This window comes from Pithys albifrons, chromosome 6 (assembly GCF_047495875.1).
Source record: "Pithys albifrons albifrons isolate INPA30051 chromosome 6, PitAlb_v1, whole genome shotgun sequence".
NCBI classification, from domain to species: Eukaryota; Metazoa; Chordata; class Aves; order Passeriformes; family Thamnophilidae; genus Pithys; species Pithys albifrons.
This window is the reverse complement of record NC_092463.1, coordinates 3,490,042-3,508,105: the sequence shown is the minus strand read 5'-3', so window position 1 is coordinate 3,508,105 and position 18,064 is coordinate 3,490,042. Positions and strand designations below refer to the sequence as shown.

The 18,064-nt window shown below is 46.7% G+C and overlaps 1 protein-coding gene across 1 annotated transcript; it reads left to right on the top strand.

The window, feature by feature from the left end:
* Positions 1-3,759: 3,759 nt before the first annotated feature.
* Positions 3,760-17,600, top strand: GMFB (glia maturation factor beta). The gene is made up of 7 exons (XM_071557240.1): positions 3,760-3,828; positions 7,216-7,312; positions 7,695-7,744; positions 8,668-8,719; positions 9,706-9,786; positions 11,494-11,567; positions 13,886-17,600. Exons 1-7 carry the CDS (start codon positions 3,826-3,828, stop codon positions 13,955-13,957), a joined length of 429 nt encoding a protein of 142 aa, XP_071413341.1. The 5' UTR covers positions 3,760-3,825; the 3' UTR covers positions 13,958-17,600.
* The last annotated feature ends 464 nt before the right edge of the window (positions 17,601-18,064 follow it).

The window sequence follows — 18,064 nt, the reverse complement described above, 5'->3', positions numbered from 1 at the left end:
CAAAGAGGGAGCGACTGACAGCGCTGCCCTCAGTGTGCCAGCAGTGGGGCGGGGCCAAAGAGGGAGCGACTGACAGCGCTGCCCTCAGTGTGCCAGCAGTGGGGCGGGGCCAAAGAGGGAGCGACTGACACCGCTGCCCTCAGTGTGCCAGGAATGGGGCGGGGCCAAAGAGGGAGACACTGACGTCACTGCCCTCAGGGTGCCAGCAGTGGGGCGGGGCCAAAGAGGGAGACACTGACGGCGCTGCCCTCAGGGTGCCAAGAGTGGGGTGGGGCCAAAGAGGGAGACACTGACGTCACTGCCCTCAGTGTGCCAGCAGTGGGGCGGGGCCAAAGAGGGAGCGACTGACGGCGCTGCCCTCAGTGTGCCAGGAGTGGGGCGGGGCCACGCAACAGCGACTGACGCCGCTGTCCTCAGTGTGCCCGGGAGTGGGCGGGGCCGGGGGCGGGGCCACTGTCAGTATCGGCCCGAGGGTCACCCCGTGACTGGGTTGGCACAGAGCGTTTAAATATTTAAATAACACTTAAATAAAGTAACGAAAATAAAATAAGATTGTATTTCTTTATTATTATATGTTAATAGTTATTATATATTCTTATGTATTGTTGTGTATAATACATAGTATATATTGCAACATTATTATAATCTTTTCATATGCTATAATGTATCATGTAATATAATACAATATATATGTACTATAATATAATATATATAATGATATAAAAATATATCTATTAGAAATTATATATATTCTGTATTATATGTTATATACACTCATATATATTATAATTATATATTATGCAATACTATTTATATTATGCTGTTGTTATATTAATATAAGCCATTATATCGTTAATACTATTGATATTATGTTGTTATATTAATATAAGCCATTCTATCCTTACAAGCTATTTATTATAACATGCATATGAAATATGCATTATAATATGCATATCATATATTCCATACATAATAAATCACAACAATTCAGAATAACAGATATTATATGATTTAATACAATGAGACATAGCTTAATTCTACTTCATTATTATAATTAAATTCTACTTCACTATTATAATTAAAGCAACCTACTAAATAACAATGAAATCTTGATATTAACAATATTGATATTTATATTGCTAATATAAAACCCTAACTACAAAACCCTGCTATAAACCCTATATGAGCTAACTACAGCTTGACAAGTTATAGATTTGTTGGGCATTAATGAACTAACTACATGTTAACTACTTATATATCTGTTGGGGATCAATGCACTAACTACACCTTAACTACTTACAGGTTTGTTGGGGATCCATGTACTAACTACACCTTAACTACCTATAGATCTGTTGGGGATCAATGCACTATCTACAGAGTAACTACCTATAAACTGACTCCTGCTAATAAATACAGTGTCCCACATAAGGTGTGAGCCCCATAAGGCCTATGTGGGAAGGTGTCTGTGCCTCTGTCAAAGCAGTCAGGCTGTTTCTTGCCCAAGGAGCAGCTCAGGTGCTCCAAGAGGCCAAGCAGCTGCTGCAGGAAAGGCCTCTTGTGCCACCATGGCAGGTCTTGCTCTGAACACTGAGCTCCTCCTCCTGCTTTGCAGCAGTGTGGATGCTTTCCTCTTCATTCCCACCATAAACCTTCACATCTCCTTCATGTCCTTGTATCTCTTGTGAGACACCAGCATGGTCTGGATGGAGTCCCTCCTCCTCCTCCAAGCCTGTTCATGGGCTCTCCTCCTGGCCGCTGCTGCCTGTCTGACGGCTCTTGTGCGTGCCCAGCAGAGCCCCAGGAGCAGGAGTGCAGCAGGAGCCCAGCAGTGCCAGTGCTGCAGGGCAGCCCAGGGCAGGGCTCCCCAGGCACGGACACTGCGCTCCAGGGGGCTCTGCTCCAGTTCCTGCATCAGTCGAGTCATCTCCTGGCTCAGGTGCTTGGCTCGCAGCTCCATTCGCAGATGTGTGTCCTCATCCAGCCCATCGCCCACCCCCTGCGGGAACTGCAGGAGGCTCTGCATGAGCAAGTCAAGGAATATTGCCCCAGCCATGGCTCTCAGGAGAGGGAGAGCAGGGCTTGTGTGGGGCTGCGGCCATTTATAGGTGCCCCCATTGTGTCACGTCCCCCGATGTCACTGTCACCAGAGGTGTCACAGTCAGGCCAGCCCCATCCTTGGTCCTCACCCAGCTCAGTGACCCTGAGTGGGCAACCAATGCCTGACACACACCCAGAGCATCCCCAGCGGGGAATGGGCCCGCAGGGCTCCCTGCACAGAGCAGGTAGAAGCCCCCAGAGCCCTTGGGAAACATCAAACAGGGTGATCTGGCCCATGTATGCTTTGCTCCTGGAGATGCCCTGCTGTGGCACAGGATCACATTCCTTGGTGTTAACCTCTGGGCCAGTGGGGCTGCTCCTGGGGCATTTGGGACATCCCTGGATTCCTTAGGGTGAATATCCTGGTGGCAGGATGGGGCCTCTCCATGGCAGGATCTCTGTTGGTGCTTGGCACTGTGAGGGGACTGTGGTTCCAAAGAGACATTTCCCAGGAGTGATGAGCAGGTGCTGAGGGTGATTTCTAATGAGGAAACTGCAGCAACACCAACTCCAGGTGCTTTAGATCAAGAAAGAAGCAGATGGGTAGTTCTGAAGTACAATCTGAGCTGCTTTGCAAATTCATATTAATTGTGTGTGTCAGTAGTTTTTGGTCAGCTCGTGTTGTACCTGAACACCAGAGCAAGGTGTAAGAATCTCGTGCTCTAAGCTGGATGGGACATGCCTTGTGCAGGAGTAAAGAACCACTTTCCCTCAGAAGGGATCTCCTGTGACAATGACCCCTCTGGTTTTCCTCTTTGACACCAAGTGTGGGGCCAGCTTAGCCCTGGTGACATCTGGCAGAGTTCTGAGAGTGTTTGGACCAGGCTCCCAGGCACATGGTGGGATTCCTGGGGGTTTCTTGTGCAGGGCCAGGAGCTGGATTGATGGTCCCTGTGGGTCCCTTCCAGCTCAGGATATTCCATGATTTTGTGGAATCAGCAACTTCAGCTCAGTAATCCCACATTTCTGTGGAGTTTGCTGAAGCTCTTGGTGAAAATCTACATTTATCGTGTAAACCTGGAGTTAGTCATTAGTATAATTCACACGAGGTTGTACTGAGATGTAAAGGCTTCATCTGTACTTCCCCTCTGATCAAAGCTATGATACTCTCAATTCTCAGTATTACTGTATCACTGAAAAGGCATTTCCTCTGTTGCTACAGCAGTTTAAACTCCCAGCAGCACCAGAAATGGCAGATACTCACTCCAGCACCAGGACGGTCCCGCACCAAGAGCCCACTATAGAAGAGCAGAGTGTGAAGCAGCTGCTCCCGTTTGCCACTTCTGCACTCCAGACCCCGCTTTACTCACAGAATTATTCCCCACAAAAAGTACCACAAACAGCACAAGTTTCGATTTGCCTCATACACTTCGATTTCACGCTTTAAAGAGGGACACGAGGTGCCACACGAAGTGGCGCCCGCGCTGTCCCCTCAGGCCAACATGGCGCCCGCGGCCGCGCGGGAGTTGCCGTGGCAACGGGAGGGGCGGGGCTTGGCGGGGCGTGGTCACGTGACCTCCCCTTTTCCCGCCCCGCGGGGCCTTCCCCGTCACCCGTCGGCGCGTGACGCCGCCCCGCCCACTCTGCGGAATTCGCGGCGCTGATTGGTCGGTGTGGGGCGGAGGGGGCGGGGCCCAGCGCGCGCAGGCGCAGTGGGGCGGGGCGGGGGGCGCAGCCCGGCTCGGAGGCGGTGGCGGCGGCGGCGGCGGGAGCGGGAGGACAGACACGATGGTGAGGGGGGGAAACATCGAGGGGGGAAGCCTGAGCCAGTTCTGAGGGGAGACCCTCCTGGGGGCTGACCCTGAGCCAGTTCTGAGGGGGAGATCCGCCCGGGAGGGGACCGTGAACCATCTCTGAGTGGGAGACCCGCCCGGGGTGGGGGGGACCCTGAGGCAGCGTTGAGGGGAAACCCGCCCGAGGGCGGACCCTGAGCCAGTTCTGAGGGGAGACCCTCCCTAGGAGGGGACCCTGAGCCAGCTCTGAGGGGAAACCTGCCCGGGAGGGGACACTGAGCCAGCTCTGAGGGGAAACCTGCCCGGGAGGGGACCCTGAGCCTGTTCTGAGGGGAAACTCGCCCAGAGGGGCACCCTGAGCCATCGCTGGTGGGGAAACCCTCCCTGGGGAGAGACCCTGAGCCAGCTCTGAGCGGGGACCCGCCCGCGGGGGTCCGCCCGCTGGGGCAATGCAGGATTGACTTGTTCGGAAGCGATTCTCTGAGGAACAGTAGGATAATCAACGAGAGAACGCGTGATGTGAGCGCTGAGGAGCTGGTTATGTGGCTGTGAAGCGATTGGTGGCTGGGTCGGAGCCGGGCGCTGCGTCCTGTGCTGTTTTCAGCTAATTAGCCAAGGAACAGCTGATTGTTGGTCACGGAACTCATTCAGCCGGGTGGTGGGTTTGGAGCTGTGGCTGCGGGCTGGGGCAAGGGCTGAGGGATAAACGCTGTGGGTGCCGGTGGGTCAACGCTGGGGGGTACTTTGCATTAATGGTGGGCAATGGATACAGAACTGGAGAAGAGGAGGCTCAGAGGTGACCTCAGCACTGTCTGGAACTCCCTGAAGGGAAGTTCTGGCCAGGTGGGGGTTGGTCTCTTCTCCCAGGCACTCAGCAATAGGACAAGGGGGCACGATGGGCTCAAGCTCTGCCAGGGCAAATTGAAGTCGAAGAGCAAAAAAAAATTCTTTACAGAGAGAGTGCTCAGGCATTGGAATGCGCTGCCCAGAGAGGGGGTGGATTCCCCATCCCTGGAGGTTTTTAAGGTGAGCTTGGCCGTGGCACTGAGTGCCATGATCTGGTAAAGGGTCTGGAGTTGGACCAAGGTTGGACTTGATGATCTTGGAGGTCTTTTCCAACCCAATCCATTCTATGATTCTGTGATTCTATGGATGTGGCACTGAGTGAGAATCCACCATGTCTTGATCCAACCCCACTGCGATCACCAGCCCAGGGCACAGAGTGCCCTGGGCTGGTGATCGCAGTGGGGTTGGATCAAGGGTTGGACTTGATGATCTCAGAGGTCTTTTCCAACCCAATCGATTCTGTGATTCTGTAACTGCTTATGGGAGAAGAAAGAGGTGGTTGTAGTGAAGGTTTGGGGAGGTAAAGCCTCCTGTGGAAGGAACAGTGGCAAAGCAAATTTACTCAGATCTTGGGTTGCTGTCTGTGCCTCTGCAGAGAAGGAAAGAGTCGTTCTTGAAGCACATGTAGGAAATTCCAGTTTGCTGGTCAGATGGTGAGGGGAGCGAGTGCCCCGCGGGGGATCCAGTCCCGGGGAGATCACGGAGCAGCATCTTCCCCCCCGTGGTGTTGGCAGCTGTGCCCGTGTCTGTGCACCAGTCCTGGCTTGGCTGCCCCCAGTTTCTGTTAAACCAAGCCCTGGTCATCCAGCTCAGCCCTAATAAACAATCTGAATCTGATGGTACCAAGTGTTTTCCTTCAAATTCCCTCAGGGATTTGTTTGTGTGGCTGCACAGGTGGAGCAAGAGCAACAAGGCTTGTCTGCTGGGAGAAACTGCTGAGTCCAGAGGATTGGGAAAGGCTTCCTTTGGAAAAGAGCATTTCATACAAAATGTAACTCCAGTTTTGAAATGCAGCCCTGTATTCTGTTGGGTTTTTTTATCAGAGACCTTCTGAGTTGATATTAGTGGCATTTTATACAAAATAAGACTTCAACTGTGAAATGCAGTCCTGGATTTTGCTGTTTTTAAAATAATTTTCAATATTTCAATAATTTTCAATATTTTTTTTCCCCTGAATTAGTGACAGTGGTTATTAGTGACATTTCACAGAATCCCAGAATTGGAAAAGTCCTCTGAGATCATCGTGTCCAACTGTTTGGATCAGAGGGATCCATTTGGGCATCGGAGGGAGCCAAGAACAATCTGTAGGGAGAAGGAGGAGGCTGCACACGCTGTGCCCGAGCTGTGCTGTCACAGCAGGGCCTGCTTTCCTCTCCAGCTGTCCAGGGGATGCAAAGGGATGAGCCTTTGTGCCAGAATTTGGTCAAGATGAAGATCATTTCAGGAGCAACAGTAATCCTGGGCTGTTGGAGGGGGGAGGCAGAGCCACCCTCTGTTTTTTGCAGTAAATCTCACAAATAATGGTGAGCACAGGAAGACAACTGGGAGCTTCAACAGCAACTTTCCTCTGATTTATGAGCAGTGATCAGTCTCAGTGAAAAAGCACTTTATTTTAGCATTTAATGGGTGATCTTGCACTGTCTGTTTATTTGAGGAATTTTTTTAAGGAAGCCTTGAAACACCATAATTTTGGCAAAAAATCCTTGATGCCTCGGGAGTTTACAAATAAAATACAAGCTGCATATATTAAATAACTCTTCCTTATCCAGCTCCATGGACCTCTTGGATTCAGGGGTTGTGTGTATGAAATGTGGCTCAGGAAGGGGCCGTGGTTGGCTTGGTACAGTTCAGAACTTGCATGTGCAAGGGGAGATAACCTGCATGGCTGCTTGTGAAATAATGATTTCCTTCCTCATCTTCAGTCTGATGACTAACATGTCATCTCTGCTGAGAACTTGGCCTGCACTGGGGGGAAAAGGCTGCTTGTTTTTTTTGGTTCAAATGTCTTAAATGCATTGGGGGTAAATCTCAAAAATTCAATTAATATTTTTGTGGGTAAAAGGAAGCAGTGACCCTTAATCACCACGTTCTTTTGAAATATTAACAGCAGGTCCCATTATTTTAAATGCTTAAATTACTTTATTCCATTTACTGCCACTCCAAGGGGCTCCCTTATTTCAGGACTTGGCAAATGAAGTGTAAAATTTAACTCCGAGTGTAGAAGTACAAAAGCTGCTTCTGAAATCCAAAGTTCACTTGTAAGACCTGTGAGAATAATCCCAGTTCAGAAGGAGTGAATGAAATATTTCTAGTTAATTGCATGGCTTTGAGGAGGGTATTTAAACAGATAAATGTTCCTTTAATGTGTTTTGGTTTGGGTTTTTTAATGGTTTCATCCATGTTTTTTCTGGTTTATGTGCTGTTCTGAAACTTTGGACAGGCAGGCCCCCTTCAGTAGGGTTTGTGTGACGCAGGGATTTCTGGTTTACTTTCTAGAAAGATTTATCTCTCCCTCCCCTCTGCCATTTCCTCTTTGCAGAGCGAATCTCTGGTGGTTTGTGATGTTGCCGAAGACCTGGTGGAGAAACTCAGAAAATTCCGGTTTCGCAAAGAGACCAACAATGCTGCCATTATAAGTGAGTTCCAAACGTGCCTGACACAACCTGACAGAAAATCCTCTCTCCTCTTTTCCCCCTCTGTAACATTTCTGCTGGAACAGGTAACTGTGAGCCAGGAGGGTGTTTGTTGTATGAGCTGCAGCTCTGCCTGTAATTCTAACACTAAAGCAATGCTGTTCTTGTACAGGATTCCATCTGCTCTTAGCAGAGTATTTATGTGTAATTATGGCTCAGAGTCTACCACTGTTTGTAAAACGATTTTGGGAAGTCATGGGAGGATGCTCTGAAGAAGCAAAACAGAATCACAAGGGCTGGAATTGTTGAATGCTAAAAAGCTTCTGCAGCCACTGTATAAATCGATGGAAAACAACATTGATCTGTGTTCTGTTTTGATTTATAGTGAAAATCGACAAGGATAAGCAGTTGGTGGTGCTGGATGAGGAGCATGAGGTTTGTTAAATGAATTGTAAATAAGAATATCTTCAGCCTGCAATGTGTTGTTGTCTCTAAGGTACTGCCTTAGTTTCAAATTGTTATCAAACTCTTAATCTAATTTGGGTCATGAGCTTATTTAAATGCATGGTCACTCTGCATGTACAGCACAGCACCATTAATAGTGAAACTATGCAGAAGCAATTGAGTTGACTAATTAACTGCACACCAAAAAAAAAAAGTTATTTTTAAAGCTGTTTTAACTGTGTAAGAAGCTTCTTTGGCACCTGCTGGCTTTTTGAAGAGATTTCTGCTGTGTTTCCACGTAGATCTGCACATTTGCCTCTGAGCTGCTCTGCCATCAATTAGAAGCAGGATTGCTAATCCCCTGCAGACTCTAAATTTGATGGGTGGCATAATAAGGTCAGCCCAGTGTGTGGTGTCTCCTAATGGTCCATAGGGCAAAATTAAATCCTTCCCAGGGATCTGAGCACCAACCATAGCTCTTGTTCCCTTGAATGTAGAGGTTAATGTAAAGTCTAAATAGAATGGGGGCTCCCTTTTGTTTGCTGAAGGAGGGAGGACTGAAATGCCCAAATTTTTAATTTATGTAGCTGATTTTAACATACTTTTTGGTGTGTGCTTGCTCACTTCTGTTCAGCACTAGAGTTAGCAGAGTGTGGTGGCTGCCAACATGGCCAACCAGAGCCAAAACTGTTTGCTAAACTCATTATGCCTAAACCAGGGGTGATTATTCATCCTAACATTAATTCTGTGTTTAGTCATAGGAGTCTGTCAGCACACAAGTCTTCCTAAACTGCTCTGGTGATTTGGGAGGTCATTATCAGCTCACCTGCAGGTGTTTCACTGTCCATTGTTCTGCTTTAACCTTCCAGTGCAGGATCATTTGCTCAAATATTGCTTGTGTTTAATGTCACCAGGGTATTTCTCCTGATGAGCTAAAAGATGAGCTGCCTGAGAGACAACCTCGATATCCTTCTCATGCTGCTGCCGATTGGTCTTACTCACTCCTGGAGGCTGTTCAAAACCTCCGACTTCACCTTTTTAGGCCAATTCTTGCTGTACTCTGATTTTATTTGTGAGATAACCCAGGGATCTGTTGTAGGGGTGCACTGAGCTGTTGTCCCACTTGTTGAAACGACGACTCATTTAATCCTTTCCTGAGATTTTATTCCCTTTCAGACTATATAATGTTTGGGGAAGTGCAGCCACGCTGCTGGTAATGTAAAGAAGTGAGTAAAACGTACCAGTTTGTGGCTACTTCTAAATATAGAAGTGTGTCTGTGTAACTCAGGATCTGTTGTGGTACTTTGTGAGGATGTGGCTGTTGTTGTTTTGCTGCAGTTGCTGATTCTGGGATTGCTCTGGGGAGGAATCCCTGTGTTGGAAAAGAAAAAAAGGAACAAAAGAACAACAAGTAAATTATTCTTTAACTAATGAAAAATAAGGGTTACTTAAGTTATAAGTGAAGAAAGTACCTGCCTCTTTCAGCCTCCAAGGCTGCCTGGCACTGTTCCATGTGCTGTGCTGAATCTTTCCTTTCATGCCCACACTGCAGTGGGAAGCTCCAAAACAGGAGTCCTGGCTAAAACTGCAGTTCAGATTCAGCAAAACACCTGAAACAACAGAGTGCTTGGTCAGCAAAGAATGAATTGGCTTTTTATTCAGCCAAAACCACAGTGGTGGGTGTGGGAAGTCTTTTTACAAAGCTGGGAGAGGAATATTTGTCATGTGAGGGTGGTTTTTAGCCTGATGTGAAACATTACACAGAGACAGCCCTTGCACTGAGGTGGGGTCAGTTCTGAGAGTCAGATATGGAAGTGAAAACAGAACACTGAGACGTTTATTACCAAATTAAAGCACCTTCTGAGGTGCAGCAGTTACTTGTGCCTGCATCAAGATCAAGGATTATATCCTAATCATTGGTTTCTTAGTTTCTTTAACCTCAGAAAAAACATTTATTGTGTATAGTTACAAGTACCAGCATGAAGATGGAAGAGTTTCTTACCCATTGTGCTTTATCTTCTCCAGTCCAGTTGGTGAGTGAACACTGTGATTGGTGGCTACTGTGTGGTGTAAATTTGGGAATAGTCTTTGCTATGGGAGATTAAATTGAGTGCTTAACACTCTCAGTGAGGTTTTCCTGCCTTTGAGGTTCACATTTAGGGCACTGAGGGTGTATGATAGAAGAGATTCTCTCTTTGCCATTTCTGAAGGCTGAGCAGGAGTGTTGGTTTCCTGCTGGGAGGGCCAGAAGGTCTGTCTTCCTAAATGTGCCTGTGCTTGGCAACACCCTTCTCTAAAGGACAGGCCTGGAGCATTCTGCATCTACTCATGTGGGTTTAACTGAATTTAGCCTCTTTCCTGTCACCCTCTCCTGGAGAATCCTCAAAATATGACCATGTAAGGCTAAGGAAGTGAGCGACGAAAGGCCTGGAAGATACCACCTCTCACAGAATCATAGAATGGATTGGGTTGGAAAAGACCTCTGAGATCATCAAGTCCAACCCTTGGTTCAACTCCAGTCCCTTTACCAGATCATGGCACTCAGTGCCATGGCCAAGCTCACCTTAAAAACCTCCAGGGATTGGGGAATCCACCCTCTCTCTGGGCAGCCCATTCCAATGCCTGAGCACTCTCTCTGGAAAGATTTTTTTTTGCTCTCCAACTGAAATTTCCCCTGGCAGAGCTTGAGCCCATCGTGCCCCCTTGTCCTATTGCTGAGTGCCTGGGAGAAGAGACCAACCCCCACCTGGCCAGAACTTCCCTTCAGGGAGTTCCAGACAGTGCTGAGGTCACCCCTGAGCCTCCTCTTCTCCAGGCTAAACACCCCCAGCTCCCTCAGCCTCTCCCCACAGCACTTGTGCTCCAGTCACTTCTCCAGCCTCGTTGCTCTTCTCTGGACCTGCTCCAGCCCCTCTGTTCCCAAGGGATTCTATTCACCTGCCTGTCTTGCTATTTGTAGATATCAGTGACTGGGGAGAAGAAACTCCCCTCTCAGCAGGACATGGGAACCCATTTATTTCTGAGGACCTCAGATTCCTATTCCTTTCATTCTATCCATGAGAGGAACAGCACCCTGTAAGAGGGTTAGGATGGGATTTGAGAGGAAGGTTTCCCTGGGCCTGGATGCAAAGGGCAGCAGCAGAGGATGCCTCCAAACAGGGCTGTGATGTGATGGGCTAAAGGGCTGTCACAGCTGTGGGTGAATGGAAAGAAAGAAGGGCTCCCTAACCCACACTGGGCAGGTTGAAGTGCTGGTGAAAGTTCCAGGAGAAACAGAGTGTCATCCTGGATCATCCCAAGTTTGTATGGAGCAGTTGTGTCCTCTGCTTGTGTCACAGTAACCTGCAACATGAGCCTGCCTGGGCAGTGAAATGTGTGATTTTCATGGAAGCTGAATAACCTGTGACTTGGTTTGGGCTTACAGAGCTCAGTTGCTCCTGAGTCTTCCATCTGTGTTCTGTACTGTCATAGTGTAGCTTGCTGGCATTACTGGATTATCCTTGTTATCCTCTGGAAGAAGATAAACTGATTGCATTGTTTTACCCTTCGTTGCTCAGAGCCAGAGTAACGAGGTGTGTAAAAGAGTTTAGCAACTAGTGAGCACACTCTCCTGTAGTTACCTGAGAATTCTACCTATGAATGTCTTCAACTTTCAGTTTGGAATTTAAAAAATTCTTATTTTTGAAGTGTTGCAGTCACAATAACTAATCAAACCCTCTTTTTTCCCCCCATAACTGCAGGGTGTAAGCCTGAGCAGCAGATGATGTATGCTGGCAGCAAGAATAAGCTTGTACAGACAGCTGAACTCACCAAGGTACAGCTGAATATTGAAATAACTGTCCCCCCTTCACTGCAGGTTGTTTTGTGTCTCGCTGGAACCCATGGCAGGAAGGGTTTTGTGAGACTTTGTGGTTACAGTGAACAGAATCTGGTTTAGGAAGACTGAAGGAGGAGTGTGAGGGGATCTCTGGTGGTTTAAGGTACAGGAAGAACAGTGTTCTCTAAATGAAAATACCCATTGGTAGCCTGGCTGGCTTTGCTTTTGGGAATGAATTTATTGATGGGAAGGACAGACTGAGGACTCAGTGTGGTGCAAAGCAGATCAGTCTGGCTGGTTTCTGGGGCTGTGTGCTTGCTGCACAGCCTGCAGAACAAGGAACATGTGCCAAGTGCTGAACAATTCCTTCTGTGCTTGGTTCCTCCAGCACTGAGAGCAGAAGGAATCACTGCATTCACCAGGCCTAGGTGTGTGTGTGTTTTAGAAGACAAATGTCACCTGTTCCTCATTTTGGAGATCGTTGAAATCTCTGCTTAATTGGCATCCAGAGTTGTTAAAGTTTCAGCTTCAAGCAGTAAAGCTTAACAGAGTCAGCTGTCACTTCATCCCATGTGAAATGACCTCACTACTCCCCAACAGCAGCGTTCCCTGCAGGTGTTCCTTATCCTGCTGAGCCCTTCAACATCCCAAAAAAATGTCTGTTGGGCCAGAGAGAGAACTCTGAATCACAGAATCACAGCCTGTTTGGGGTTGGAAGGGACCTTAGAGATCATACAGTTCCATCCTCTGCCTTGAACTGGGACACCTTCCGCTATCCCAGGCCGCTCCAAGCCCCGTCCAACCTGGCCTTGAACCTCTACCTTTTCCAGCTGTACTTTGTAAGAAAAGACCTCTCTGTTTTAAATTAGACCTCAGGTTGACAGGAGTCAATGGAAGAAGCAGAAGGTAAGATGGTGGAAACAGCAGCTCAGCCCCAAAGAGGCTTTTTTAGGTCTGTGAAACTGCATCTTGGAGGCCTGAGAGCTGTGATAGAAAGCAGGAAGACAGTTTTCAGAAAGTGAAGAAGAAGGGTTGATGAGAAGGAGGTGAAGGGCTGAGGAATAGCTCAGTTGAGTTCCTGTCACCACTGAAATGGGAGAAATTCAGTCTGAAAGGCTTTTGAATGCAAGCCCAGGAGTGGATATTGAGGTCCCTGATCATCTTCCTTCTGAAGCTGGAGCAGGCAGCCTGTCTCCTGTTGGGGTTGCTTGTTTGCTCTTCTGATGTGCTCTGTTGCCACTTGCTGAGCTGTGTTTCATTTTAGCTCATGCTGTGACTTCCTCCTGGTGTAATTTCTACATGTGACTCAGCTGAGTTCTCTCATTCTTTCAGTGACTTTTGCATATCAGCTTGGCTTCTCTTAAGCTGTTCTGTTCTCATAACACTGAATTTTGGGGTTCCTCCAATTTGAAGGTCTGTGGATTTGTAAAATTCCTTCCCTGGCTCTTTGGACAAGATGATCTGTCACTGGGCATCTCCTGGGCTCCAGTGAGCAGTGCAGAACTAACACAGCTTCTCTTCAATGCTTTTAAAAACCCAAACCACAACCAGTTACTTGCCCACATGAAATGTCAAGAGTATATTGGTGTCTTTGATCTTGTTTTCTGCTTCGAGGCTCAAGGTTTGTTTAAGACTTAACAAAGCTTTGGGTTGGTGGGTTTGAGGTTGTTTTGGGGGGTTGCCCAGAGGAGCTGGGTCTGCCCCATCCCTGAAGTATCCAAGGCCAGGCTGGACAGGGCTTGGAGCAACCTGGGCTGGTGGGAGGTGTCCCTGCCCATGGCAGGGGGTGGGATGAGATGAGCTTTAAGGTCCCTTCCAACCCAAACCATTCTGGAATTCTATGATTTTTTGGTTTGGTTTTTGTACAATTTTGTTTCGAGGTATCCCAGGATTGTTTCTTACAGGTAAAAGTGGCTATTTTGGGTTTGTTTTAGTCCAAGGAAAGAATAGTTGTGTCTTAAATCAGCCCAGAGAGTAAATTGATTTGTATTCTTCAAATGGACCATCTGGCTGAGATAATGGATGTGAGATGGTGCCATTCCAGGCTCATTTTAAAATGTTCTCCATGTGCTTTTCTCATATTAATGAGGAGAAGAGTGAAGCCTTGGAACAGGAATTACAGGATTCTTGCTCAGGTTAATGTTGTTCGTTGCCACTTGGTCTTGTGTATTTTCCACTGATCTGATCCTTTCAGGAGCCTTTTGGGGGTGACTGGTTATTGCAGCTCAGACAGTGTGTGTGGAAAGGTGATGTTTGTGTTCTCATCCCTTCCCAGTGCCATCCCCTTGGGAACTGATGCAGTGCCTTTTGTTTAGGTGTTTGAAATCAGAAATACAGAAGACCTCACTGAGGAGTGGCTGCGTGAGAAACTGGGCTTCTTCCACTGAGGAAAACCTCTGTGCTGAGTATTTGTGTCCCACCCTGGTGATACTGGAACCAGACATGGATACTTTACACCCCAGCAATGCACTGTATTCACAGCTGTCTCCTGCAGTGTCTCTCTTGTGCAGAGTTTGTGCAAAGAATAGCAGGTCTGTCTCCTTGAAGTAACAAATCTTTGCAGGTGTTTCCTTGTTTGTACCTGCTCAAAGGGATTACTCCTCTGCAGGGACTCCTTTTGCACTCTTGTGACTAATATTTCTGTAACTACAATAGTTCAGTTCTGGGTTTATAACTCTGTGCAAACACCATTTGGAGCTGACGCTCACTCTGAGCTACAAACGCGTCCTGGTGACACACATTAGCCATTTATATGCAGGATTTGTGTACTGTCACTTTGCAGATTTTTTGATGTAATGTCTTCTCAATTTTGAAAAATACCCCCTGGAATCGTTTGGTATGAAAAAGACAAAATCCTTGTACAACAAATCCATCCATTGATCTTTCCACTGAGTCCATGTGAACTGTCTCAGATTCTTGGAACTAGTTTTTGTCACTCCAGTAATTCCTCAGTTGCCTGAGTCAATCTTTCTAAATTTCAGGGCCCAGCTTTTTGACTGTCCAGTTCTCCTGCTCATACAGTCTCACAGGAAGTAGCTGATAACTAACTAAGGGCTGAACTACCACTCTGGTTCCTCTCGTACCAGATTCCTCCTTGCATCTCTAACTTCTGACGCTGTTGAGAAGTTTTACCTCTGCTCATTTCCTGTTATCTGAACACCTGGTAATACTGTGTGCCTTTCATTTGTTAGCTTTAAAAGGACTTGAGAATTTTACACTGCCACTTCTTAACAAATTTGGTAAAAACTTTGTTAAAGAATCCAAGTAACGTTTGTTCCTAGTGCCTCGTGCTGCAGTTGACATCTGTTAAAGCAAAAAGCCAACCTCATTTTCTTTGAAATTCCAATCATCTGCTCCATTTGTAGGAGTCAGGAGGTTCAAGCTTTTCATGGGAATGAATGATTTATATCTCTTTTGCTATAAAAGTTGGCCACACGTAGCTTTTGAGTACTTTAATTACAATCTCTGACTTTCTTAACCGCTTGTTGGTCAAAATTACATTCCAGATGAAGCTTTTGCATCAGTGATCATTTGATTCTCATCTACTTAACGGTTCATCTCTTTGAAACAGCAGATCTTCTAATGTGAAAATAGTATTTAACTTTTATAAATGACCAGTCTTTTTACAGGTCTGTTTTATACTGAATAGAGTAGTGTGATGTGGGACAGGTGGCAGAAGGAGCACTCATGGGACAGCCTCTCACTGTCTTGTGTTTGTTGTGCTGCTGAACAAGTGTCTGCGTAAGAGCAGCTTCCTGTTGATAACACACCTCAAATACAGCTGCCCCCACCCCTCTGCTGGCTGGGGAGGAATGCAGTGTTCACTCTGGAGGCCAGTATTTCATGCTGTGAAACCTTTGCTGAAAGAAGGGTTGTTTTTTGTTTGTAAACATACCCTGTGTTAGTGTTAAAACACTAATTCCTGCAAGATCACAAGGAATTCCTTTGCAAAGGTCCTCAGTGTTGGTAAATCTCTTCTTAGTTTGATGTTACTGCTCATTTATTTGTGTATAAATCTGACTTGAGAGGAGCTTTTCAAAATACATGTTGGAATGATCCAATTAAATCGATCTTTCGGTGCGGGAAAGAAATGCTTGTAATTAAATTCCTGTGTTAATGTAGTGAACTGGAAAAACAATTTCATTTCCCTGGATGAAAAAATGTTGATTATGAAACTGTTGCTTGATCATTCTGTACTGCAGATCAATAAAAACAATGTCTTTTGTGACAAACATTCTATAAACAAGACTTTGGCTTAAGGGATAGTGCCATTCCAAGCATCAGTGTGGAAAGAGCAGGAATCTTGGGTGTTTTTGGGGTTGTGCTGGAGGTGAGGCATGTCAGAGTACAGCGTGGGTGAGAGGGAAGCTGATGCTTGGAAAGTTCAGCTTGATCTGCAGTGGGGAAAACTGGATTAATCATCTTTGTTGTACTTTGTACACTGGTGGGCTGCCAGCAGCCAACTGCTGCCTGCACAGGTCTGCTCAGAAATAACTGTACCAGGGGCTGTCCCAGGAGGGAAGGGAGTTGCTGCTGCACTCACATGGCTCAATTTCACTTTTTATATCTGGATTGCTCCACCTTCTGCCAAGAAAATCCTGCTCCTGTCAGCTGCATCTTCAGCCAAGTTCTTCCACTCCACGTGTTCTTGTGCCTCCACTGCAGCCCTTTCTGCCTTGGGTGCTGCCCCTCAAGCCTTGCAGAAGGAAAGCAGACCCTGAGGGGGGTTAAACCCAGTTTCTCCCGAGGTGATGCTGATGCTGCTCAGCCCACCAGTGTTGTTCTCCAACCAGCCCTGCCTGGCAGCTGCTCTGCCCTCCCTCCCTGAGCTGTGCAAGCTCTGCTGGCACTCAGAGCATGTGAGTGCAGGGGGTGTTTGCTCTTCAGGCTTCTCCCTGGGCTCCTTGCTTTTAGTGCAGTGTCTGCTGCTCATTGTCCTGGCCTCTTGGGATACAGACAGTGCTAATACCTGACTAAACAAAGACATTAACTCTGTCCAGATCTTTCCTGCACCAATACCACTTGTTTCCATAACATCCTTTCCCCACCTTATCTGCAGAACTGTGTGTTCTGTGCTGCTGCCCCCCCAGAGCTCAGTGGGACACAGATGTGCCCGTGTTCAGGCCAGTATGTTCCCCAGTTATCACACATTTATCTGGCATTTTCAGACCTCTAAAGAGGGATCTAAAGGACAATGTAAATTATGTGGGAGCCTTTGTAGCTAAAGGTCTGAGAGTCAGCATTTTCCATTGGGAGCTCCTATTTTTCAGGAGTTGGTAAGTCGGCCTTAAAATCCTTGGCCTGGAGTTAAAGGTCTCTCCAAGGAAGATTTCTGCCACAATTAATCAGGTTTGCTTTAAATACAGACTGGATGGCTGGGATACAGCTCCTGTAGTCCTATTCATTGATGGTAAGCTGAATTAAAGCATGAGTTTGCATGTCAGCCCATGAAAGGGACTTGTAGTGTTTGAATATTTTTATCAAAAAAATGTAAATGCTGGTATTTGATGGTTTAAGTGTATTCCTGGTATCATGTTCTGATCTGTCAAAGGAGGCAATAATGCAGGTGTTGACACCTTTTTCACTTCTCCAAAGGAGCATCTTATGCATTTGTACCAGGATTCCATTTTTGTATCTTTAACTGTAAAACAGCTGGTCCAGAAACAACATTAAACTGGTGATGGGTCTGACTCAAACAGGCACAAGCAAGAAAACTCAATTCCTCACTTCAGTGTGCTCCAAAAATAAATACATTTCACATTTTTGATACAACATGTGGTGACTGTGAAACGGAGCCGTGGTGGGATGTGGGAGGGGGCTCAGGGTGTTTGTTCCATGGTCCCAAATCAGTGTTGTAAAAGGTTCATGGCCAGGTTTGAGGATTTGGCAGTTCCATGAAAATACCAGTAACCAGTACAACTTCCACATGCTGTTCAGTCTCTGCTCGTTCACATTGCATGTTTAAACCAAATCTTCTTTTTTTTTGCTAAGCATGGTGCTTGTATTGGTTTAAATAAAATGTTTCATTAAGAGGTTGTGTTGCCCTGGTTTAATTGCAGAGTGGTGCATGTGTGTCTGATGGGGAAAATCTGGGAATGCTCTGTGACCTCCCTCCATTTCCCAGCTTCCTGGAGCTGTGGGATACGATGCAGTGCAGGAGCCAACTGAGCAGTGTCAGAGTAGCTGTCAAGGACACCCCAAAGCTTGAAGGAGACACAGGAATTTAGTTGTATTTTTCCTTCTTACAGCTGTTGGCTCATCTCTTTCCTGCCCAAGAGACCACTGGATTAATTGGATCAAAGCACTCCTTTTCCTCATTGTTGCTGTTTCTTCTTTTTATTATCTTTGGAGATTTTTTTGCCTATGTTGTTGAAAAACTAGCAAAGATAATCCAAGGAATTCAGCCTTGGTACCTGACCTGCTGTTTTTGCCAACAAAGAACAGCATTAATAGGCCACAAATTATCCATGATAGAAATTAACCCCTTTGCTCCC

Coding starts and splice junctions, on each gene's coding strand:
- GMFB (XM_071557240.1), top strand. Junction 7,313..7,694: donor CAACAATGCTGCCATTATAA/GTGAGTTCCAAA, acceptor TTTGATTTATAG/TGAAAATCGACAAGGATAAG. Junction 7,745..8,667: donor TGCTGGATGAGGAGCATGAG/GTTTGTTAAATG, acceptor TAATGTCACCAG/GGTATTTCTCCTGATGAGCT.